The sequence below is a fragment of the Bos indicus genome, chromosome 4, assembly GCF_029378745.1.
Source record: "Bos indicus isolate NIAB-ARS_2022 breed Sahiwal x Tharparkar chromosome 4, NIAB-ARS_B.indTharparkar_mat_pri_1.0, whole genome shotgun sequence".
Classification (NCBI taxonomy): Eukaryota; Metazoa; Chordata; class Mammalia; order Artiodactyla; family Bovidae; genus Bos; species Bos indicus.
The window spans coordinates 38,924,440-38,951,761 of NC_091763.1; the positions used below are offsets into that span (position 1 = coordinate 38,924,440).

Here is a 27,322-nt window from a genome sequence, read left to right on the forward strand (position 1 = left end):
TCACTTATGTTGTGACCTCTCCGCTGACAATAGTCTCTGCAGAGCTAAATTGCTTAGAAATGAAATGTATCCATAGCTTCTTCCTCTGTTATCAAATCCTGTCAGTGCATGCAGATAGAAGGGGAACCTGAACTTACTCCCTTATAATCTTAATATGCAAGGATGATTCATTGTAATTGTTAACATTTTTAAACACCAACATAATCCCAAGGGCATGTATCTTTGTTATATACCCACATGCAAGACATGTAAGAGAAGTATCAGCTAGGTCTTTAAGATCATGTAAGCAAAAACTACTGCATTTCGATTTCCTTTTTAAAGTTGCTTGGTGTGATTTACTTAAACAAACTCACTGGTCACTTACTAAATTTGTTCTTTTGTCAGGCCCTGGGAAATTCCATACAGGCATATCTTATATGGACACAGCGGCATTTAGACAGTATCTTTTTCTTTGGAGTTTATTCTTAAATGCAGTAAAGCAAACCAAATTTGTCCCTCTGGGAAGGTATTATTTCAAGTTATGTTCTTTTTGAGGCATGAAAATGGAAAATGTTACCTCATTGAATTCTGATAGTTTGACTATAGAAGACATTGTAGTCATCATCATCATCATGTCATTTTTATTACTGCAGCTAATATTTATTGTGCTTATAATTTTCCATATAATACAAAAGCTTTTCATGTATCACTTCATTCACAGTTGTAATAGCCATATGATAAAAAGGTTTTTATCACCATCAACATCATCCTCATTTTGGAAATAAGAAAACCAAAATTTGAGAAGTTAACGAGCTTGCTGAAAGCTATACAGCTACTAAGTGGCAAAATCAATCATTTAAATGTTCTGCAGTCCAAATTTCATAACCTCATGTGGAGTGTGCTGGCTAGTCCTGCATCTCTCTCTCTAGGGCAGCCTTGGGGCCATGCCAGTCATCATTTGCCCACCCAGGATCCTTCCTTCTAGTTGGATAGCAAGATTTCACGACTAAGGAACATGCTTCCCGCAGCTTTAAGAAGCTAAAATGGATTAAACTAAGCCATCAAATCTTTGCAGACTTGCAAGAACCTTTCAGATCACTGGGCTTTATAAAATAAATTAAGTGTGAAAGGTACATTTGGACACTTTTATTTATTTCATAATGCTATAAACCGAGAGATGTGGGTTATTTTAAATGCTGTGGATCCTGGTATACTTGTGAATTATGAAAACGACTGTAGAATTTTCTCCTAAAATATTCAGTCCAATCTAGTATTTTTATAGGCTTATTGCCAAAAATTTTAGTACACACAGTAAATTAATAAAACCCGTTTCTGACATCATTTTTCTAACATGATTCGATAGCTGAAGTTTTTATTTTAGTTTTATTGGCTTTCTTTCTTCATAGTCTCATTTCCATTATTCCTTGGAGATTTGCCTATTGTAAATTAAACTTGAACTCTGGGTAACTGATAATTGTTGAGGTGACAGTTTCCAGTAACTGGGTTCTGCTGGGAAACAAGAAATTCCTATGACTTTTAAAATAGGTTGACCCTGTGGTTTTGGAAAAATCTTAATTGAAGACAAGTATTTTTGTCTTCAACAAACAAGACAAAATAAAAAGCAGAGTAACAGAAGTCTAGAACTAAAGGACACATCAGTAGTGTATTATAGGAAGCAAATGAGTAACCCAGTTTGCTGGTAATTAAAAGTTTTCTCTGGTCAAATAGGCCAGGCTTAACATATAAATTATAATTCAAATTTACACTTTGGAATTATAATTTTCTGTTCAGAGAAAAATGATTTTTGGACCAAGTGAAGGCCAAATTATATAAATTGCAACTAATAATAGAGACTGATTTTTAGTTAAGTTTAATTTTATTAAACTTGTTCTCAAATTGCAGTTTATTTTGTGAATATTCTTATATAACTAAACATGAGTCAATAATTATTTTTTTATTTTCTAGGAATAATACAGCATATAAATGATATGTGTATTATACATACTTTAACTTGCCTGAAGAAATTTGCTCATCTGCATTTATAAAAAGACTATGTAACAACAACAAAAAAAAGATTACGAATTTGCCATGATATAAGTGTAATGAAACAAGGCTTTGAATGCAATTATGAATGCAAGGCTTCTATCACTCTGGTTTTGGCTCTACTCTGTTATAATGAACTAATTTATATATCAGATGATATCAAAGTGTGTCTTATATCCCTCTGGGAAAACATGAAGACCACTCATTTAGCTATTCAGTTTTTTTTCATTTAATAAATACTTGTTTTCATATCTATGTAAAGTACTATAATAGATACAATAGTGCAATCCTGAAACTGTTTCAACCCAGTCCAGTGTTTATTCAATTTCTAATTTCCCATATTATTTCTGTTAGAGATCTGGCCAGCAATGTGAAAAATATTTTTCAAAGCCATCTATAGCTATGTATGTTTCATATATGACCCTCACAGAAGTGAACATTCTAAAACATAGCCTATCTAACATCAACCAGTTCAGGATCATTTAGCAAATTTTCTGGGAATATTACACTTAGAACAGTGAATCTTCAGTATGTACTTGTTCTATGGATCTAGTGTTGTGATTATAAATGCACTACTAGGCCTAAGTAAAGGGATTTTTTCTCCATAAAAGCTGACTTTGCTTTCATGGAGGCCTGATTTAAAGTAATTTACTTAATGGAGTCTTTAGATGAAATATTTAGCTTGTGTGACTGCACATTAAGTGTTTCAAGGTTTTTTTTTTTTTTTTTTTTTTTTTTTTAATGTCATTTTGTTTTTTTGTAAGGCCACGTAAAGAAAAGACCTCTGAAAATGCACATCTTTGAGAATGTAATTTACCTTAATCTCTAAATTGTGCCTATTTCAAGGAATCACTTTATTATTTTATTTCCCCAAATTTATAGCTAAAGAAGAATGGAACACTTAAAGAGGTGAAAAACATCAGACTGCGGGGACAGCAAACCTCTCTGTAAACTTGGCATTGGGGTTAGTTCATTAACTCATCCACAGGGTGGCAGTCACATAGTGCGGAATAGGAGAATGAAAGTAAATCTCCCAAGTGGAAAGTTAGAGTTCAAAAATTATTTTTTAAACTATCAATTCATTGTATATATGTACTATGAAATGTTGAATATCACACCTGATTATGAAATCAATCTAGTTAAAATCTTATTACATAATTAGTTCAAATTTTTAAAGCAAAGACAAAAAGCATGGTACAGCACCTGGGATTGAAGTATAATATTCATGTGTATTTTTCATTGTCATAGAAAGAATTAAAAATTTATATCTGATTTATATTAAACTTTTTATATTTGATATGATTTATATTAAACTTTTCTCAATCAAATATATATAATATTTATCAAGTCATTTTGGAAAATTATAAGGTAATCTATAAAATCATTAATTATTTACATGCATATGTTTTGTGTGTATGTATATCTACCAAGAGACAAAATAAGTATTTTAAATATACTAGAAAGATTTTATAATTATTGTAATGGTAAGACAGTTGCTGAAACTATAGAAAGGTTGAATTTGTAATTTTTAAGATTTTAGTAACCATTGGGAGGATGTTTTCAGAAAAATGTCTTTAAAAACATCTATCACAAGGCAAATATAATTTTAAAAGTGAGTTAAAAATTATACATTTGTAATATGGGAATGATTCAATCAGTTGAGTTCAGTCGCTCAGTCATGTCTGATTCTTTGAGACCCAGTGAACCACAGCACGCCAGGCCTCCCTGTCCATCACCAACTCCTGGAGTTCACCCAAACTCATGTCCATTGAGTCGGTGATGCCATCCAGCCATCTCATCCTCTGTCATCCCCTTCTCCTCCTACCCTCAATCTTTCCCAGCATCATAGTCTTTTCAAATCAGTTAATGCATCCTACCTGTATTCAAATAGACAAGGAAGGACCTATGAGATAAATGAATAAAGATAGAGAAGAAAAAGTAAAAAAAAAAAAAAGTGTATTAAACTTTTATTAAATTACAATTAATTATGACAGTGTATACTTTGACACCCAGCTCTGATTCTAAATTCTTTAATTTGAACAATATCTGAGCTTTCCATGTAGGCCAACAATTAGGGTCAGGCAAAACTGTAGTAAAACAAATAAAGCAATATGTTTTGTTGTTGTTTTTTACTAGTGTGTTTTTTGCCTGTGTTGTGTTTATTTGGACTGTTTGAATAACATCAGTCAAAAATTCACATGGTGTATGTCTGTGTATGTCTAGCCTCTATGTTGTTAGAAACGCTTGATTTCTAAGGATGTAGATATGTAATAATAATTCATTTAGTCTTATTCATTTATGTCCTTGTACTGAAAAGTACTTTATGGAAACCATTTTATGGAATACTGTTGTGGTAAGAGAAACAACAGACAAAGCAGTGCTTTAAATCGAAAATTTGAGACATGCTTTCAAATGTTAATCATGAAAGTGATCCCCAGGTGCTTTCTAGAACATCTGGATTGTTTCCGTGTCCTGAATTCACATGACAATTGTTTAAGGTATGGCAGTTAAATTGAATCATCAGTGGGGTGGCCAACCCGTTCGTAAAAATAATCCATTTAGGAGTAATTTTACCTCTGTTAAGTAGTAACACTCCACTAAAATGCATATCCCCCAAAATGACCAATTGAAGATTTTAGGAAATGAAACTAGATTTTTGTATTTTGAAGGACTAAGGGAGAGAGGGTAGTAAGTAACACCAACTTGGGTAGCAAGAGAGGGTAACACCAGGATAGGGAGAGCGGGTGGCAAGAGAGGATAACACCAACTTCTGCTAGAACCAGTCACCTGTCTTTACAGTTTGGGGTGATTAAAACTCTGATGTATTCACCAAATGGCTTCTTGCATAACTAGCCAAGGCAAACCTGGATGATTGGCTTGAGTGAAACTTTACAAGTGAAACAACCACCTCCCCAGTGTACTTTCTGGGGCAAGGGTTGTTATGATGTGATCTCTGTGTGGCCAAGACCAGCAAAAGAACAGAGACCAGATGTAGAATCTCTTGAGATTTGTGCTCTGCAGTCATGTGCGAAAGATGAAACAGATGAAACAATTAGAAAATGTCAATTCAAACAGTCAATCGACATGAATTAGGGAAAAGCTCTTAACATAGTTCAAACCAGACCATGAATTCATGGAAAAGTGCTTTTCTGCATGTTTATCTTTAGAAAAAACTAAACTGTTGAACTTAGAGTATTGGTTTACTCTGATTACTAAATTGGTAAAAATCAGTGTAATTCAAGTAACCATTTTATTAAATATTTGTTGACCTCATTGAATTTATTTTCTATGCTTTTATACTGTTTAAATTCAGCACCTTCCAATGAATATATAAATTACAATAATTAAACAGTATCGCAATTATATTTTTAAATATTTGCATATTAGAAGCAGTCAATATTTTAATTCTTTTAAAAAATGCTCAGAGCTTAAAATATTTATTTATATGTTCCAGTCATCTTTTATAGAAAGTAAGTCATATGACTAACATCATACTCATGCATATGCATATTAAATATTTTCATGATGTGAAAAGTAGTGAAACCATCATTAAGTATAATGCTCTAAGCAACTAAACGTAGAGTGACCTCCTTTCTATATAGATTTTTGTAACCTTGTACCTATTAAGTAGAATTTTTTTTTTTTTGGCAGTGACTAGATAGATATGTGAATAATATGTTTTCACCAGGTGAGACCGCTGATGTTGAGTTGAATCTGAAAGATGCCATTTCTGCTAATGAAACCTTAGTCATGATCCTGCCACAGAATTGAGATATGATGCAGAGCACCCAAGTACTAACTTAAATTTAGTAACTAAAGTCTATATTTAGAGTAGATTATGTGGTTTCTCTCTGGTGCCTTCCAAGTGATTTAGAGGCCTCAATTTTCTTGTCACATAAATTAACTGAAAAACATGCTTTTATTTATCTTTTATTTTAGCTCTTTTGTTTTGGCTTTCAATTAAATTTTATGCAGCCTAACAGATACCCATTTTTAAATTCACCAGGTCCGTGTATTCACATTTTCAGTTGGTCAACATAATTATGACAGAGGACCTATTCAGTGGATGGCCTGTGAAAATAAAGGTAACAAGTCTGTTTACATGACCACATTTTATTATAAGAAGATGAATTTAATAGTTGTTACTTCACATTATTTAAAATACTCTAAAGTTGTAGCTAATTTTTAAATCAAGGCAAGAATAAGATATGTTTTCTCTAGAGAAAACACACGAGAAACTTTGACATCAGTGTTACATTACATTATAGTATTACTTTGACATTAGTGTTATATTTTATTAAATTATGCTAGTGACTCTCATCAAATATAACTTTTCATGAAGAATTAAGAATCAAATAATATCTGAATTGTGTAAAACTTAGCTATCAGAAAGTGTAACATTATATGGTACTATTTTTCCTGAGTGGCTAAATTATTTTTTTAAATGTCTTATACATTCCTAGATAATTCAGACTTTGTATAGTGAACCTATATTTCACTTATACTCAGAAAAAAATGTTGTTTGAACAATGACACATGACAATAGCAAGAGCCTAGATTTACTCTCAAAGTTATATTTTGGCAGATATAAAATTATTAGATACCCATCATTGTATACTTTTAATTATTTCTCCAATGAAAACAATTTTTCAGGTTTTCTACTGCTTTCTAGAACAATGACATTTATTTTATACAATATAAGAAATGTAGTGAAGTTTCTGATAAAGCTTGTGTATTTGCTATGAGTTTACGTTAATCACACATTTTCCAAACTGATCAGTGGTATTGATATTTTCGTGTTTGGTGAATTAGAAGTACTCGGTTTCTCCTAGAAAGCCATAAAATAGTTCTGTGTATTTTATTATATCATAATATGTAAACATATAAATCTATTGTGTATATATGTGTATATTTCAGGTTATTATTACGAAATTCCTTCCATTGGAGCAATAAGAATCAATACTCAGGTATGGTTATTTAAAACTTGTTTAAACTGTTTTTTCGAACTAAATTATTTCTCTGCTACTTTAAATATGCTCAATATGAAGAAAATAGGTGAAAATGAATAAATGATTGATGTATTACATGAATAAATAATTCATACTATTTCATTTGTAATGAGTATCATGGTAATGTATTGGTTTTTATTTCATTAAAGTTCCAAATGTTTTTAAATATCTCAAACTCAGACAAAGATGTGTAATTATGTTTGTCTTCTCCTATTTTAAAAACATCATAGAAAATAAATAAAATCAATTTAGTAACAATCTCATCATATAATTTCAACTTGTTTCTACGGCAAATCATTTAACTGAGTTTCCCCAAATTATAGGTTCAACACAGAAAATTAAACAATAATTATTTGCAACTTACAACAAAGAGATGGTTTTTGTACAGCCATTCAGTTGAAAACATACTTGTTAAATAGGTAGATTGAACCAATAAGTTAATTTAAATATAAATTTAATATTCATAAATTGCTGTTTAAAATCATTTATTCAGTTTTAAACATAACTGAAAGTCTACAAAATAGACTAAGTCAAAATTTAGCCCAAATAACATGGCTTTTGTGGAAATGAATACTGAATATGTTGAGTTTTGAAATGAAACAGCAGCTGCATTCAAGTCTGATGTCTAGTTTTGGCACAGTATTTCATTTATTTTTGATATGTTTAAATGTAGTTTTGAATTTCAGCCAAACAATCTGTGATATGAAAACAAGTATGTGGCTGCTTTAGTATTTCAAATTTGTGCAGTTCCATCCAGTAAATCACAGAGCCTTAAATAGTTTAGATTAACATAAAACAATTCACAGGGAACTTATTTCACTTATCCTTGGCTGTACCTCAGAAAGAGAATGTTTTGTTAGGAGGAAAAAAAAAAACAAAACTGGGGTAGATACATTGTATAAATAATACAAGTCAAATATTGTTAATTCTGAGTATGCAGACATACCATTTATGGAGTACCCAAAGTAGAAATTGAATGATTATATGCTTAACACTCTTAATAATTTTAATTCCATCTTCATTTTTACCTCTAGGTAAATTTTTCTCTGTGGAGTTTTTTTTTTTTTTTTTTTTTTAAGAACTGCATTCCTAGTTATCAACGACTTAAATTTTTTAATGTGTTTTTATATAGGAATATTTGGATGTTCTGGGAAGACCAATGGTTTTAGCTGGAGACAAAGCTAAGCAAGTCCAGTGGACAAACGTATACCTGGATGCACTGGTAAGCTAGGCTGTTCAGTCAAAGACTGTTATAACAAAAGCACACAGCTAACTTCTATTTCTCTCTAGCTTCCATTTCTCTTTTTCTCTTCATGAAACCCTTTCAGAATTCCTTCTATCACAACCTTCTTTGCTAGAATTTACATAATTTACTTAAAAATCTAGACTTGTGTGCAATAGAGAACCAGAGATGTAAAGTGTTATTTTTCAGTTGTCGTTGAGGATATAGAGTTTCAAACCTCCAATCTTGAATTTAAGATCATTCTAATAATTTTGTGAAGTTTTATGTAAAAAAAAAATCCTAAAGTCACATGAATTAGTAGATTTTGAACAAGAATTGTGAAGAAACTATTTTTAAAGTAGATTTCAGCTAGCAGAAGCTTGTAGCTCAGATGGTAAAGAATCTGCCTGCAGTGCTGGAGACCCAGATTCGATCCCTGGGTTGGGAAGATCCCCTGGAGGAGGGCATGGCAACCACTCCAGTATTCTTGCCTGGAGAATCTCCACAGGGTCGCAAAGACTCAGACATGACTGAGCAACTAACACTTTCACATTTTTAGCTAGCAGGAGTCTGTCTGCTGTCTCCTCCATATTTGAGATAGCCTCCATATCTTAAACCAGACTCAACAAAACTCAGAAGTACTTGCAATTAGATAAACAAATACCTTATCCCACCCTGGAACAATCACAAACCTAATCACCTCTTCGTATTATAAGTTCTTGCTTTAGAGTCAACCTTAAATATTTATGGAAATAGCCCATTGAAGTGATCCAGTCTGATGTGAAGTAACAAATACAAACATGTTAAGTTGCCCACTGCACAGTGGGAATTATAGTACAGGCTTGCCATCGTATTTCAGAGCAGTGGTTCTTTCTCAACTGGGGGCAGTTTTGCCCCTCAGATCACTTGGAGATATCTATAGGTTTTATTGATTGTCATGACTGGGATAGAGTTTGCTACTGGCATCCAATGAATAGGTGTAAGGGATGCTGTTAGACATTCCCACCATGTACAAGGGAATCACACACATCCCCAACACACTCACGCGTGCACACACACACACACACACACACACAAAACAAAGAATTATTCAGCTCAAAATGTCAATAGGGCTGATATTGAGAAATCATATTTTAGTATAACTTTTTCTTTCCTAATATGAAATTTATAAATAGTAATAAGATTTATTCATATGCTTAACTTAATTAGAGAAGACTTAATTAACAATTTTGCTAGTGTAACATCAGAGAGACTTAAAATACAAAGCTCTGAAAAATAGGTGCTGATTCAGTAACCCCTTTTCCTACTTGGAGTTTAATTATATGCTGATACTACTTTCCTGAATACAGTGATGAACCCACAGGGCAGAATGCAATCTATTTAGAAAGAATTACTTATCATTTGGTTCTTGTAAAATAAATAAATACAGGAAGTTTAGGAGAAAAACAGGCACTATTAGCAGCAGCCTTGCACGCTAAGAATGATAAAATGAAGCTTGCTTACCTCAAGCCCTTGCTAAAATTACTGTCCAGTGTTCCTTCTTGACATCACATATTTATTTAAGGTCACATGGTCATCTGAAGCTGTGGTCAAAATGTTTCACGCATTCAAATCCATCACAGGACAGAGTATGATAGGAGGAGTCAATAATTATTCCCTCTTGTATTTCCTATGAACCAGAAGTTCATTAACCAGCATGTCTGCATTGTTGGTGAGGTTCTTGCAGATAGCATAAATGACTTTAGGAAACGATTTTAGTTGTGAATCTGCTGTTCTGCTAGCTGAGACTAAATGTAAAAAAAAAAGAACAAAATGAGACACATTAATTGACTGGTCAGTGGATACATAGTGCATTCTTTCTTCTAACTTAAGACTCAAACATGACCCATTTTTATTTCCAATTACTTGTTTATAGTCTTTGCACATAGCACATTCAAAAAATAATCTGGTCAGATTCACAGTTTTTTTTTCTTTTTTTTTTTTAAAAGGTAAAAATATTGCAAGACAAAAACATAATGAGAAAAATGGAAAGAACTCTAAAAATCAGAAGAAAGAGGCCACATATTTGGTGATAGAATAAGGTTAAAAAGATGGTGTTGTTTTAGCTAAATATATGAGTCTAGGTAAGGTTTCTACAATTGATGTGCAGAGAAATTACAGAAAGGAATAGCAGTATGAAAATTGGACAAGTGCTATGTATATTGAAAGGATGATATTTGGTCACTTTTGCAGATAATGGAAGGTAAGACTAGAACCAAGACTGGGACAGTATTGTGGAAGGTTCATTTTATTTGAGAGATAAAATAAGATTCTTTAGAGGAAAAGAATTGCACTCTGGAAACTCAATATCAAATAAATTCCAAGATAGCAGATATCTTGTTTCACTTCTCTTCTTAGTTCTCTAGAAACTTGCACAGTGCCTTGGAATTGAGTGCAGTTTATAAGTTTGTCTAATATGTTAGAAGCCTTGTATCTCATTTGGGAGCACATATTACCATATTTAGAAAAAATTTATGGTATTCTGTGTAAATGTGAAAGTGATGCAAAGAAAAAGATTGCTTCTATTATGCCATGTTAGTTAGTTCAGTCGATCAGTCGTGTCCGACTCTTTGCGATCCCATGAATTGCAGCACGCCAGGCCTCCCTGTCCAACACCAACTCCCGGAGTTCACTCAAACTCACGTCCATCGAGTCGGTGATGCCATCCAGCCATCTCATCCTCTGTCGTCCCCTTCTGCTCCTGCCCCCAATCCCTCCCAGCCTCAGAGTCTTTTCCAATTAGTCAGCTCTTCACATGAGGTGGCCAAAGTACTGCAGTTTCAGCTTTAGCATCATTCCTTCCAAAGAACACCCAGGACTGATCTCCTTTAGGATGGACTGGTTGGATCTCCCTGCAGTCCAAGGGACTCTCAAGAGTCTTCTCCAACACCACAGTTCAAAAGCATCAATTCTTCAGCACTGAGCCTTCTTCACAGTCCAACTCTCACATCCATACATGACTACTGGAAAAACCATAGCCTTGACTAGACAGACCTTTGTTGGCAAAGTAATGTCTCTGCTTTTGAATATGCTATCTAGGTTGGTCATAACTTTCCTTCCAAGGAGTAAGCGTCTTTTAATTTCATGGCGGCAATCACCATCTGCAGTGATTTTGGAGCCCCCCAAAATAAAGTCTGACACTGTTTCCACTGTTTCCCCATCTATTTCCCATGAAGTGATGGGACCAGATGCCATGATCTTAGTTTTCTGAATGTTAAGCTTTAAGCCATGTTACCATTCCCAAAACTGTGCATATACTCAATATATACAGAGTTGGTCCTCCATATCTGTGTCCTGTGTCTATAGGAACAACCATTGCAGATTGAAAATATTTAGGAAAAAGATTCAGAAAGTTCTAAAAAGCAAAACTTGATTTTGCCAGGCACTGGCTTAATGTTTACATAACATTTACGTTGTACTTACAACTGTTTACGTGGCATTTGCACTGTAAGGGGCTTTCCTGATGTCTCAGATGGTGAAGAATCTGCCTGCAATACAGGAGACCCAGTTCGATCCCTGGGTCAGGAAAATCCCCTGGAGAACGAAGTGGCAGCCCACTCCAATATTCTTGCCTGGAGAATTTCATGGACTGAGGAGCCTAGTAGGCTACAGTCCATAGGGTTGCAAAGAGTCGGACATGACTGAGCGACTTCCACTTTACTTTACCTTTTTGCATTGTAAAAGGTATTATAAGTTATATAGAGATGATTTGAAGTCTGGAAGAATGAGCATGAGTTATATGTAAATAGTACCCAGTTTATATAAGGGAAGAACTTGAACATCCATGGATTTTGGTGTCTTTTGGATACTAGGTTTATAAATTATCTATAATATGACACTGTTTGAGGTGGAAAGTTTTCATTGCAGATATTAATTCACATATTCAATTAAGGATGTTTTCATGGTCAAATTTTCTTCCTTAATACTAAATACAAAGTCAACATACCTATCATGTAGCCAACTATGTGTCATCATTTCCTTAATTTTCTTGGTCCCAAATAATTTGATACCTTGTTCTGCTGAAAGTGTATGATTGTCCTTTCCCACTAATTCAGTTTCCACTGTTTCTGAGCTTCCCATGTGTATAATTAATAATAAACCATAGCCTAAACCATTTTCTTTATAAGACTGTGCTGTTTCTATAATTAGAACAAGAGTCAATAAATTTGGATTTGGGATCATTATTCACAAAAAGATTACTAATAATTTCTCAGTAAATTCAGAATTTTCAACAATAATTTTTAAACTATTTTAAAGAGTAATTTTGTTAAAAATGTAGTTCTGACATGAAATATTTGTAACAGAAATATAATTGTTGCAGATGACAATCATAAAATGCAACCTATGACCTGAAAAATCAGTTTTTTTCCAACTAATCTCTGTGGATTCATGTAACATATGAAATTATCTACATGCTGATTAATACTGTGTGATTATTTTTACTCTACTGAACTGCTTCATGACTGGACTTTCATATTTGATTACTGCACTTGTCTGCATCGTTTCAGTTTGTCAAAACGTTCATTTTGGAGAGCATATAGAAGCAGTGTTGCTTCTTTTGAACATCATAATGCTTACCTAGAATATCCTAGAAATGTATTATCAGTAGCATGTTTTTTCTGTTTATAATATTATTTTGCTACACATCTGTGATTTAGCCTGAAGCCTTTGGCTTGGGGCATGAAAAAATTTAAGAATGGAGCTGAAAAAAAAAGCAAAGTTAAGTCATTTGAAACAATATTTTAATATCACTCTGTTCATAGTGGCCTCTGATATTAGGTGGACTCACTGTGAAAAAAAAGAGTAGATGGACAGGGTTACTACAAGGCTTAGTGTAATTTGACTTTTAAAGTTATTGCAATGCTCTCTTGAGAGTGTTATTTTAGATGTTGCATGCTTAAAGAACTGACTAATAGATACTACTAATTTCTAAGGCATTTATTTCATTGACTTTTAAATAAGCTTTCAAAATAAATTTCTAATTTTTATGACTGTTTATAAAGCAACTAAAATACAGTGTCAGATATCCAAAAACTAATGCATAATGACAAAGTTTAAATTGTTATTTGAATTTGACTTTTTTCTGTGAATCTATTTTTAGGAACTGGGACTTGTCATTACTGGAACTCTTCCGGTCTTCAACATAACCGGACAAAATGAAAATAAGACAAACTTAAAGGTTAAAAGTTAATTGATAAAATTAATAATAATAAATGATAAACTATGACGTTGAAGCTCATTGTGGATAAGATATTTCTATAAGGAAATAATACAACGTAACTGTCTCATGAGGCTGAAAGTAAAAGTCAGCAGCTGTCTATGTGATAACCACCTGGGAAAAAGGAAATGCAGGACAAATTCTCAGTTCCCCCAGAGACAAGATTCAACTTAACTCTATCTAACTGTGACTTGACAAGAACACAAGTTCAGGATCTGGGAGTAATTATTGCTTGGACCAGAAAGTTCATTTGGGTTTCCCGTAAGATGTTACAGAATACATGATAAATGGGCAGTACTACTGTGTGCACATTTTTAAATGCATCTAAGATACCCATGGAGTTCAGGAAAAAAAAAATAACATGGTAATGTTTGTATCAGATATATATAGGTACCTTTTTAGGATCGCTCATCCTCCCAGTCCCATACAATAAATTATTTTTTTTTAATTATCATGTAACTTAAGGATATGATTTAAATGAATAGTTCTCTTTCTGTTTTTCTCTTTTTTAAGATTGAGGAAAAAATGCTTACTGAGTCTCATAAAAATACTTATTTCTATAGCTCTGGCATTGTCAATGCTACCAACTTAAAGTTCTACAAATGTTGAAAAATATATATCTTGTGCTTGTTAAATTATCTCATTTAAAAAAATACTTTTTATTTAAAGTAGGTTTGCATTCCTTTGTCTTAGCTTGCATTAGAAGGAATTTAAAAATCTAGGAGAATTAAGATTTTTAAATACTAAATACTGATTTTATATTTTGGCTGACATTCCTGATTTGAGGGAAATTTATTTCTAGTTTATAATATAATGAATGTTGCACTTAAGCATTATTTGTTCACTTATTATAAATTTCAGTTGAAATCCTTATTTTAATAATGTGGCCATAGACAAAATTGGTTATTCCTCTTTGGGGGCTCATTACCATTCTTAAATATATGCTGGTTCTGATTATTGTAACTCATGAAGGGAGTAATTCTCTTAACTCCTCATATAGACTGTGTAAGGGATTGCTTAAATTTGGGGAACATGCTCTGAGTTGGCTCTGGGTTGGTTCATGGGAAAACAGCATAGCTGTTGACCTAACTTTCTCATTCTGTGTGTACCTACACAGGATTTACAATGTGCTTATAATAACTGTTGACTGGATTTAATGACTTTCTGTGTAACATTTTATTTTATAATTTATGTAATTATATTTAAAACAGATTCCTGATTCCAAATTTTAACACCATTACCATCCTTATGCCCCATAAAAGACTGTGATAACAATTTGCCACGTGGATTCTTTGATTTGCAACTAAAACTATGATGCCCATTGTTTGGTATTTAGAAGTTAACAGCAAGCAGAAATAGTGTTGTGAGAGTTTCCATTTTATTACACATAAGATCACATACTTTTCACATATACACTAGTATTATCAGCAGCAAAAATACATGGTTCTTTTTTATTTGGTATTGTCTAATTAATTTTAAGTGGTGATTTCTGAATTGTATTATAGCACAAAGTCAGTTTATACTCACAAATATACATACAACCCCCACTTAGAGCTGTTGACTGTATAGTATCAATTAAACTATAGGGTAATTAGTACAAAAAGCAACAAATTTAAAATTTCATATATTTTTTGTATTTTAGCTCTAATAATCAAGATTTCACTTTTAACCTAATAACAATACAGTTGAGGGAAAAGAAAAATCACAGCTGAGAATCACTGCAAACTGATAGCTTAAGTGCCTCACGCTTACACATAAAAATATATATATATATATATTTAACCTAATGTGAAATACAAGCATTGTCAAGCAAAAGGAGGAATGTATGTTATAATTTTGTATAGAAATGTGCAAATTTTTGGTAAAAATATACTGCCTTTTTGCTTATTATAGAATCAGCTGATTCTTGGTGTGATGGGAGTTGATGTGTCCTTGGAAGATATTAAAAGACTAACACCACGTTTTACAGTAAGATGCAATTTTCTCTTTTGATATCTTTTTTATTTTAAAACTGTACTAATTTAGCTTGTCTTTAAGGCACTTAAGAAATTCTCAAAAATTGTGCATTTATCTTTGCAAAGTTACTAAATATTTAAAATAATTCTTAAAAGAATGTTATAATATCATGTTACCTTTCTTTATGCTTTAAAATATGTATTTAATAATTTATTATTATTATTTTTCAGTTGTGCCCCAATGGCTATTATTTTGCAATTGATCCTAATGGTTATGTTTTATTACATCCAAATCTTCAGCCAAAGGTATGTCTATAATTTGTTTACAGTGATAGTGTTCTGTAAAATTAGTGATTAATGTTCTTATTAGGTTCATCATTTTTTATTCACTATATAGCACTAAGTATAAAAAAGCATTTTATGTGTAATGTTAATAATACATGACAAAGCCACAGTTATGCGAAGAGTGAAAGCAGTTTTCATTTTCGCTTACCAGCTTAGCTCTGCAATATTCCTATCCAGTGTCCAGCTAACCAGGAGTCCTGTCTCGGAGGCAGTCATTGTCACCTCTGGGCCTGAGCTTCGCACATCCTCCTGGTGTTTTAATTAGGCTGTAAGGTAGTAAAGGCCGCTGCCTGGATGGGCATAAACCTGAGAGCATTATTCATGTTCCTCTCTGCATAGGCCATTTCTCTCTCTCTTTGATTCTGGTAATTATCTCTCCTTTCCCTCTCCCAGACTTATAAAGATATGTATAAAATGCAGTAAGTAAAACTCAGTGAGATGGACTTCATAACTGGGAAGGGGTTATTAATCAGTGAGTTATATGAAAGTTATAAAATGCCATACATTAAAGATTTTATCCAAATCTTTATTCCTACTTTCCTAAATATCTCATCCAATTCATTTCACTTTTCATTAATGCTTCACAGGTAAAGCACTTATGTATCTATATGTAAAGCTGGCAAAACCTTATTTATTTTTAATTTATAAGCAGCTTCAAGTTATTATTTAACTTTGAAGATAATATTAAGGATACTTTAAACCATGCTTCAGGGAAATCTATGCAGACTTACACATACTATTTCCTTCTCCCCAGGCATAGATATTTAATGTTAGAGATATTTTAGTGTATCAAGTAGGGTCATTAAAAATTATTCAAAAAGTAATAATTAAGAACCATTAATATTGAATATTAAAAAACATTTATTGTTATAACTAATATCTGCATTTTATTTCTCACTCTGGAAATTATTTCCATACAAAATCCATCATTATCTAAATATTTACTAATTATTTATAGCTACTGATCACCCTGAATTATTTTTAAAGTTGTTACTTTAATGTAAATATGAGATAAGCATTTCACATATTATCATTAGTCTGTCACAGCTCTTTAAAAACATGTCAAGTTTCTTATAATAGAGTTGTTTATGATTGGCTAACATTATGATTTTTTATAATTGAAAATTTTGATCTTTCTGAATTTTAAGATTTGTAAAAACTTTATAGTATTATTTTGTATTATGTTGTATAGCCAATATATTTAAATTATATTCCCATAAGTAACATGATTTAAATGCTATAATAGTATAATGTGCTGAAGGGTGTGAAGGAGCCCTACTTTTATGTAGCTGGACATTTCATGATTGTGAGTGTAAACTCCTTCCCCAAAGGAACTAAAATATATCATAGACAAAATAATAAAGAAGAATAATGAGAATAATGAATATATGTAAATATATAAATCCATCATTTAGAGGTAATTATTTGAAAAGTTTTTCCCTTTTCTACATTCTTGTACTAATAACCAGTATTTATGTGGAAAATATTTTATTACTATTTGAATGCTTTAAACATGTTTCTGGCTCATACTTGGAATAATTAATTTACTAAAATTTTGAAAGCTACAAACAAAATATAAATTATTTATAAATTCATAGTAAAGCCCAAGTGGTTGATTTTTCTTCAGGATTATGTTATTTTTTCATATTTTTATATAGGAAATTATTAAAAGAATAGTTTTAGAGAACCATTTAAAATGTTTAAACTATCAGTGTATTTTTTCTGAAGTTCATGCTTTTGAATTAAATATGCTTATTCTCATTATTAACAGGTTAGATATTATAATTTCTTTTTGTGGGTGATGTTACTAGTTATACAGATAGACACAAGAACCTGATAAAGTATAATATAGTGTATTAGAAACTGATAAATACAAAGGACCAATGTGGTTAGAGTAGCATGCTAGCCAAATTAATCTTAATCTTTTTCATTCAAAATTCACCAGTGAAAATATAGAAAAATAATGCCATGTTCCATAGTATCCATTATTATTTAGCAAGATCAACATTTAATCTTACGCAGGCATTCTTTGCTGAATGCCTTGTGTTTCCTCCTGAAACTATAATCTTAATTCAACTTATTTGAGTACAATTCTGAAGTTTTTAGAAGGCAGAAAAAGTATCCTAAAGCCAAGAATAATGGAAAATAAAATAGCTGTGAATCTTTTGCTTATCTAATTTCCTAAGGAATCATTACTTATCTTCTCAAAGTGACTCTTCCGAGTCTCTACCGTGACTATATTTTGACAAATGCTGAATTATGTATCCTCCTTTATTCCAAAATAGAATTTAGAATTCCCTCATTTTGTTTCATTGACATAACCAGATTAGGTATACTTACTAGATATCTCATTTTTTTATCAGTCTTAAGAAATATTTATTGTATAGGAAATTGTGAATAATTTACATTTAAAATATTTAAAATGAACCTACAGTGTTATGGGGAGGGAGGAGGGAGAAGCGTTCAGGATGGGGAACACATGTATACCCGTGGCGGATTCATTTCGATATTTGGCAAAACTAACACAATATTGTAAAGTTTAAAAATAAAATAAAATCTAAAATAAATAAATAAATAAATCAGCATAAGAATTGTCTGAGAGAAAGCATCTTTCTCCTTTCCTACTTTATTACTTTTTTTTTTAGGAATAAAAGGAAAATATTAGTAATTTTTCTTTAAATGTTACGTAATTTTACTAGCTTTACATATTTTTTCACTAAAAATATTTTTGAACTTTCGTTTATTAACTCATCATGAACTTGATGATACCTGTTTCTGATTGAGGAAATATCTGACCAAAATTGATGATAAGGTAGAACCTTTACCCAGGTTGATATGTAGTATGATGAATTACCGTCTTTCTGTTGCTTCAGCCTATTGGCTTAGGTATACCAACAATTAATTTAAGAAAAAGGAGACCCAATGTTCAGGTAACTGAAGTTAGCAGTGCCTTCAAATTTGCTAAATCAGAGTTGCGATCAAGCTTCTTTTCCTAAAAGCATATGATTAATGCCGCCTTTCTTGATAGCAAGCTTCCAGAGCATGAGATGGAGATGAGCATCATTTTTCAATAAATTGGAGCAAAAATGTTATTAATGATGGCAGAGGGTATGCATTTGCTGACTAAAGACTGCTAGCAAATTATGTAACAATGATAATCAGAGTAATCACAAAATTAAAATTAGGTTTGTTATTAAATATTATTGTGAAATCAGTGTCAAATCCGTGTAATCCTAACAATTGGTTGTAAAATTAACTTCTAAGTAGAAATAAAAATACAATTCTGATGTGTAATTTCTATGAATCACACAATTTAAGCAAAAATTCTGGGGAATTTCTAAAAGTATATTTTCAGGTTAGCAGTTAGAGAAAGTTCACGTCACCTAATTAAAAATGTCCAAAATTGCAAATTAATATTGTCTGGAAAACTCACTTGCAAAATCTTTCCTCTGGTGGGAAAATAACTTAAAACATTAACACTAAAAATAAGCATTGTGAAAGGATTCTTCCTATAGTTTAGTAAAATCTAGTAAGAGCATTTCAAAATTTTGAAGAAAGTTCAGTGTGACTTAAGGTTTTATATGTAAGCTTATTTCTTTTTAAAAAATGGTGATATTGTAATAGAGAGGTAGTGTGATATTAATGGATCATTACACTATGCATTTGTAGAACTGAACTCCAGTTTGTTCTACTTATAACCAACACTGTATCCTTGAGTAGTGCACTAAACCCCATGGTACTTCAGTTTCTTTATCTGAAAAGTAGGAAGATTCAACTAATAATAATTTCCTATCCTACACAGGATATTCTGAGGAAGTTAAATATAGATCCCCAGCTCCATCTCCTGAAAATTCTGACTTAATTTGGCCAGGGATAGGCCCTAGGCTTATGAATAGTTTTAAAGATTCCCAGGGGATTCTAAAGAACAGAGCCTTTGGATTAATAAAAACTTCAGTTCCCTTCTAGCTCTAAAATTCTGTAACAATCTGAATTTCATGTTGCTGTGTCAATCTTCATATCTTTTATGGTTCCTCTACAGTTAAAATTTGCCTTTTCTTGATTTATTAAACTGTTTTATGTTACTCCTCTTGCATGTTTCTTTTTGTGTATTACCTTAAATTATACTTATTGCAGTCATGTGCATTTTAGCGAACTTTTAGTTTTGCGATACTTTTAAATATTGCATGTAGATATTGTGATATAATTTAAAAAAAAACAACCTGGAAAATGGTTTATTTTTGTTTTAAGGAAACTTTAAATGGCAAACTAGCAACCACACAAGACTTCTAAATTTAGAAAATATTTTTTGAACTATGTAGTATTTTTAATAATGCTGTTAATTATTTCAATTTAAAATTTAAGAACATTACATTCTGCCTTTTATTTTAGTTCCACAAATAGTATTAATCATTTTATTAGTTGATATTTAAATTTTTCAAATGAGGATTGTTGGATATTTAAAACATTTTAAAATATTTGAAAAACGAAAAATATTAAAAAATGAAAGTGTTGGGAACGCAGGGACTGGATTCAGTTCTCATGCGTCTCTTGGTTCTCTTCGATATGAGTCTGCTTTTGAATTTTTCTGTCACTTTACTTGTGATGAGTCTTTTAAAAACTGGTCAGCCAGATTGCCATATACAAAGTACAAGTGGTGCATTGACATTTTTCTTTTATGATTTCCTTTTCCTTTCTGTGTCTTTATATGTTGGATTGGGACATGATCTTCATATTGCCAATTCTTCCTGATAATGCCTCCTCCATGCATGCTGTTTGGGTCTGGTCATGCTATGCATTATCCATTGCATGTAAGATGATATTCTTATTTATGTTTATATTTTATCATTTTATTTTGACTTTGTTTTGCAGTGAGTTAAAATTGTCATGCTGATAGGGTGTTTGTGTAAAGATAATTTATTTCATATGACTTTAAGTAAGGAATTTAGAATAACTGTCAACTTTAGAGTCTCCTTTTGATAGAAATGTGTACAATTTCATATTTTAAGCAAAGGACTAGAATTATTTTCAATGCTGATTTTTATTTTCTTCTTCAGAAACATGTTACTTTTCAAAAGGGTATTTACTTCCAAACCAGTAAAATGCTGCCTAAAAAAAAAATCAGTATTTTAACCTGTTGAACAATCCAATACTTATTTTCAATAGTCTAGAACCTTCTGAATTTAGATATCAGTTTCATAAGCAGTGAATTTTTTTTTAATAGACATGCCAGGCACAGTTTGTTTTTGTTTTTTTTCTTTTTTTCTTTAAGAATTCCCATTCATCAAAACCCATGGGAATTATATATTTTTCATTATTTAAATGGAATTACTCCCTAAAGGCATTTCTGTCATTATTATAAAATGAATATATGCTATGTATATTGTGTTATTCAGCATTTGATATAAATATTTAACTTTAATATATTTCATGTTTGGCATTGTCTTTGGTAGTCAGCATTTGTAAAACAGTGTTTAAAATAATGATGATTCAAATATATTTTAGAAGAGACTGTGAGGCTGTAATTTTTTAACTTCCAGTGACCTTCCACTAATATGGCATAATTTGTGTTTATTACTTCTATCTAATTAGTTATAACATATTGATGGTATCTAATTTAGTAAACATTAAAATCCAGTTTCTAAATTTTTAAAGTTGTAAAATTTTAGACATGTTAGACATGTATTATGATTTTATGTTCTAGTGAACTTTGAAATTCTACTACAACATGTTGCATTACTAGTGTTACAAGAGAATAGTATATGTTTCTTTATCAAATATTTTGAGGTCCTTACTTTATGATTAAGAAAAATTTTTAAAATGTCACGTGGTCATTTCACATCCTAATTAAAGAAAAAAAAGCTGTAAGTGGATCTTCAGAAGTCATATTCCCACAGGATTTGTGATTATAAATGTCCCATCTAACACAGGACTCAAAATATAAGTATCTTCAGTTGGTGATAATCAGAATTTGCCACAATTAAGGCTCAAATTCCTAGCCTACTTATTATAATTTTTAAATATATATGAAAGAATCTACATTTATACAATTATTTAGTCAGCTTTTTCATATATCTTAGGTAAGTAACTTTTATGGAATTAATCCTATATTTAAATATCCCTTGAATTATTCTCTATACAGCATTTTACAATGTCCTATATGCTTAATTGTTCTCTGTGTAGAACCCCAAATCTCAGGAGCCAGTAACTTTGGATTTCCTTGATGCAGAATTAGAGAACGATATTAAAGTGGAGGTAAGTGCAGTTGGCCTGAACAACACCCTCCTTATCAGATGCTGGGATTCTTCCAGTCCACAGGATTTGTTGAGCATTTTCATGTGTTGGTTCTCTCTTTGGACTATATGCACAAAGATGACTGTCTTTTGTCTTTAAAAATTTCCAGATCCTAGGCTCTCTGATCCAAAAGATCATATGAAAAGGAATAAATATTTAAAATTGGGTGTGACCTTAGTTTTTTCTTTCTTTTTCCTTCCACAGGTAGAGTTGTGTATTTCAATACAAATATAACTTGTAAATTTCAATTAAAAAAACATAGGGAGGAGGATGTTGCCATAGAATTGAAAGAAAATTTTCAGAGAATTTAACCACTCAATAAGCAACATGAGGAAAGAAGCTGCCATGTTTTTCTTAGTACTCTATTTCAGAAAATTTCTATTTTCTTTCAAAACCAACATTGCATGCCACTTCCTCTGAGAGGACCTGCCATAATAATAAAGTGAAAAGTGAAAGTGTTAGTCGCTCAGTTGTGTCCAACTCTTTGCAACCCTATGGACTATAGCCTACCAGGCTGCTCTGTCCGTGGGATTCTCCAGGCAAGAATACTGGAGTAGGTTGGCATTTCCTTCTCCAGGGGATCTTCCCGACCCAGGGATAGAACCCAGGTCTCCTGCATTGCAGGCAGATTCTTTACCATCTGAGCTACCAGGGAAGCCCTCCATAATAATAAAGATAATTATTAATAATAACACGTATTGAGTATGTGATATGTGTCAGTCATGGCTTTTCAAGAGCTTCTGAAATAGGTTCATTGTTTTTGTTGTTATTACTACTATTATTATTATGTCTGTTGTACCGATGATCTATTTGAGGTACAAGACGTTACATAACTTATCTCCAGTTACTCAGCTATTAATAGTAAGTAGCAGAACCAGAATTTGAACCCGGCTTTCATGTGCCAGAGCAGAGATTTCTCAGATTCTTTCAAGTGGATTAACTCTGTCTCTTATCTATTCAAAGACTCTCGTATTTCTTTTACAGTTTGTCACACATTTGTACTTGCTTTCCACATTTTACACATTTAGTCCCTCAGTGTAGAACGATAAAGTCTATTTATTACAATTACCTTAGACTGAGGCTTCATGCTGGGATATTTTAGGTAAACAATGAATATCTGTTGTCAAGTATTCTGACAGGATGACCTAAAATAACAATAATGCAGTAACTTTTAAAAAGAATATTTCCACACTTGGTTGGTCTGTTGAGTGTCTGCATAAAGTAACTGTTTCAATTTCCCTTAGATTCGAAATAAAATGATAGATGGAGAAAGTGGAGAAAAAACATTCAGGACTCTGGTTAAATCTCAAGATGAGGTAAGAATTAAGCCAGATTTATTCTTAAATAAAATGTATATATTAATAATTGACATTAGTGGTCAGTTTGATCTAGTAAAACAATATTTATTTATCAAACAGATGTTTCTAGTAAACAGATTTATTTAAAACACTCCTTGCTGGAGGGATATTTTCAGTAAGATTTTAAAATCTGAAACGTTCATAAAATAATGTTGCTATAGGTTTCTTAATGTATTCTTATATCACTAATAATATATTCTTGAAAATTACATTTTTAAGAATTTTATTGAAGCATAGTTGATTTACAATATGTTTCAAGTATATAGCATAGTGTTTCAGCTATACATACATATGCTAAGTTGCTTCAGTCGTGTCCGACTCTGTGCGACCCCATAGACGGCAGCCCACCAGGCTCCCCTGTCCCTGGGATTCTCCAGGCAAGAACACTAGAGTGGGTTGCCATTTCCTTCTCCAGTGGATGAAAGTGAAAAGTGAAAGTGAAGTCGCTCAGTCGTGTCCGACTCTTAGCGACCCCATGGACTGCAGCCCACCAGGCTCCTCTGCCCATGGGATTTTCCAGGCAAGAGTACTGGAGTGGGGTGCCATTGCCTTCTCCGATACATACATATACATACATATATATTCTTTTTAGATACTTTTCCTTTTAGGTTATTACATAACGTTGAATATAGTTCCCTGTGCTCTACAGTAGGTCCTTGTTGGTTTTCAAAAATAGTATTTTATGTCTCCATTTTTTCTATCACAATAAGAAATAGAACACACAATATAATGCCCTGCCTGCCATGTTCTTTTAGGCCATTTCAGTCATACAATTTGAAGTCAGTACTTAATAGCTGTATGTTTTGTATGGCTTGTGTATGCAGATGTTTTAATTGTTGAGTTACATATATTAATTTTTTTCATTACTTGTTTACTTGTTTCTGGCTGGGTTTATTTTCTTTTACTCTTTCTGTATGACTGCCCTGCATTTAAATCTGAAATTAAATCGAGAAAACATAGCTACCACTTTAAAATCACTGGTACAACCATGTAATGCTTGTATTGTTTTATAATGACGTTGGGAAGTTCCTTGTGTATTGAAAGTGTGTCTCTCCATTATCAGTCACATGGGGATATGTGTTTGTATATTTGGGTATTTGAAAAATACATAGAGCCCACAAGCTTTTGAGCCTAGACATTTAATTTAAGCTTTTATGTATAATGTAAGTCTTATTTCCTCATAATCTCATCCATTTTAAGTGTAACAATTCTCCTGAGTTTGTTAAATCCATTTTAAGTGTAACAAATCTCCTGAATCTGAATCAGCAGAATTTTTTCCCTAAGATGAAGCCGGGATCCAAACATATAACTTCATCAGCACCTGCCCTTTCTCACTTTAATCAGGAGTCCCTGTTACCAGAACACAAGGGGGACACATCAGTGTCAGTCTTGAGATTTGAAATGTCAGCTCTGTTTACTTAGACTTTAGCCATGCTGTTTATACCTTCACTTTTCTGAAAGAAGAGCTAAACCATTCAGCAGTTCTGCCACTTCTCTCTGTTGATCTGCCAAAAAGAACTCTTTGACCTGTACCTTCTTTTTTTCAACGTATAAATCCATTTTGTTTCTATTAAGTCACTTTTTAATTTTTCTCCTCCAACTTACTGTAAATTTTTTTTTTTTGACCAATATCCCTCCATAGACTTTTCGTATTAATTACCTTGAAGAAAGTGGTGTCTTGTGTCTTTATTTCTCTAATCTGATACTAATTTGATACTAATTGATACTCTAATTTGATACTCTTTTTTTTTTTTTTAATATCTTGTGGAACAATACTAGTTTGCCCTGGTTTTTTAGGAGTAGTATTAAATAAATAAACTTTTTTTAAATTATTCTTTTAGGAATGTTATGAGTCCAGAAACTTCCTGTGCGCTTCCTGTCCTCTCTCCCCCATCTTCCACACACATAAATAAAGCCATGGGGATATTTGATTAATAAAACAACATTGTGTGGTTGTTAGAAAATAAACTTGGAATCATGCATTTTCCTTCATCCTGCTAGTTAAAGTCCTCTTGAAGATTCATTTTCCAAATCAGTAAATTGTGGAAAAGAATAGTATTTCATTTACTCCAGGGGCTTGACTAAATGAGACAAGGACTGAAAAATGTTTTGTGTATTGCCTAATATCAAGTAATAACTTTAGTGAATATTATTGTTCTGCTGAGGATGATGACACTGGAGATAACTGAAAATATTAAAAGATGCATATGTATCATCACTGAATCTAATAGAAGAAGGAATGATAATTTCTTTACTACCCTTCAATAGCTACATAAGAAAGATTCAATATATATGAAGTCATTTAGCTCTTTCTTCCTTTCCCTGGTGGATATAGTTGTTTTTCTAACCTTCAAAAATATTAAGTAATTAGAATCTAAGATAAATACTGTAATAATACCTTAATAAGAACTGCTACTGCTAATCCTGCTGTTTAGTCACTCAGTTGTGTCTAACTGCAAACTTATGGACTGTAGTCTGCCAGGCTCCTCTGTCCACAGGATTCTCCAGGCAAGAATTACTGGAGTGGATGGTCATTTCCTTCCCTAGGGTATCTTCCTGAAGCAGGGATGGAACCTGTGTCTCCTGCTTGGCAGGCAGATGTTTACCACTGAGCCACATGGGAAGCCCTAATCATAAGAGTAATATGCTAATCATACATTTGGATCTAGACACTGCATTAAATTCCTGATATTACCAATTTATTTTAAACATACTTTACTATGGAAAAACCTGAGTGTTATGTAACATTTCAATCATGTTTCATTATTAAAATTTATTTTTCTAAGAAATGTTTTTAAAGTTTTGATGTTAGTAATTTCATTAATTACTGATTTTAAATTAAGATTTTCCACTTACATGTCCTTAAAATTGATCATGTGGGTACTTTTTTTCCTAAAATTTTGCTTTACACACACACATAACAAAATAAATAATTGTAGAGTGGAATAGATCAGACATTTGTGAAGAAGGGTATTGAATCACCACTGAATTTATAAATAGAGCCTAATGTTCTGCTGTTCTTATAAATTAACATAGGATAAAAAGTGATCATAATCAAGTCCAACTCTTTTTTAGAGATATATTGACAAAGGAAACAGGACATATACATGGACTCCTGTCAATGGCACAGATTACAGGTAATTAACCATATTTATATGTGTGCTTATAAAAAATATTCAGTTCAGTATCTTTTAACTATTTTTAGTATCTGTTTTTCCAGTGGATGAATATTGTTTTTATATATTCTCAAGCTGTTCTCAATGTAATTAAAATAGAAATATTATCCTTTCCAACATTAAAATGCATTAAAATTATACATTATTTTCAAAATGGGTAAAATGGGGGAAAGCTGGAAATATAAAATTTAGAAATGAAAATTTGTATGATATACATATATTTGATATTTTGTATATTTATGTTAGTAACAGTTGACAAAATCCCGTTACTTTGTAGTCATGACCTCCACTGACTTCCTCATTAAATTATTATGTAGTTTACAGTACTTAAATTTAGGCTGCAAATTAACTTAAAACTTCTCACATCATCATATAATCTGATATAAAATGCTCAACTGATATAATTTAACCCCATGAGTAGAAATTCTGTAATATACTGATTCTTGCAGTTGACTGGACTTTGAAAAACTGGACAGACTAATACCCTAAAATTTCTTGGAAATTCTTCATTCTTCAACACTTGCTGAGCATTTTCTTTGCTTGCTCTAACTTTAAAGTCACCTCTTTCCCTGTGGTCCTGCTTCCTACAGCCTTGTAATACTGAAGCTGATACGATTACGTCCTGCTTATCCATTCTCTTTTCCTCCTCCATCACATCCCCACCTTTGGATTTCATGTCACCAGACA

At 32.0% G+C, this 27,322-nt stretch overlaps 1 protein-coding gene across 8 annotated transcripts in view; it reads left to right on the top strand.

Moving 5' to 3' along the window:
* CACNA2D1 (calcium voltage-gated channel auxiliary subunit alpha2delta 1) overlaps window positions 1-27,322 on the top strand; it is a 520,469-nt gene that overhangs the window by 443,935 nt on the left and 49,212 nt on the right. For 3 of the 8 annotated variants that reach the window (XM_070787668.1, XM_019958593.2, XM_070787672.1), the window contains exons 13-22: window positions 6,029-6,107; window positions 6,940-6,989; window positions 8,164-8,253; window positions 13,394-13,471; window positions 15,404-15,478; window positions 15,697-15,771; window positions 18,684-18,740; window positions 21,991-22,062; window positions 23,346-23,417; window positions 26,535-26,596. In XM_070787668.1, coding sequence (XP_070643769.1) covers window positions 6,029-6,107; window positions 6,940-6,989; window positions 8,164-8,253; window positions 13,394-13,471; window positions 15,404-15,478; window positions 15,697-15,771; window positions 18,684-18,740; window positions 21,991-22,062; window positions 23,346-23,417; window positions 26,535-26,596 — 710 coding nt within the window. The remainder of the gene's footprint in view (window positions 1-6,028; window positions 6,108-6,939; window positions 6,990-8,163; window positions 8,254-13,393; window positions 13,472-15,403; window positions 15,479-15,696; window positions 15,772-18,683; window positions 18,741-21,990; window positions 22,063-23,345; window positions 23,418-26,534; window positions 26,597-27,322) is intronic. The other 5 variants (XM_070787670.1, XM_019958595.2, XM_070787671.1 and 2 more) reach the window with 3 other exon arrangements.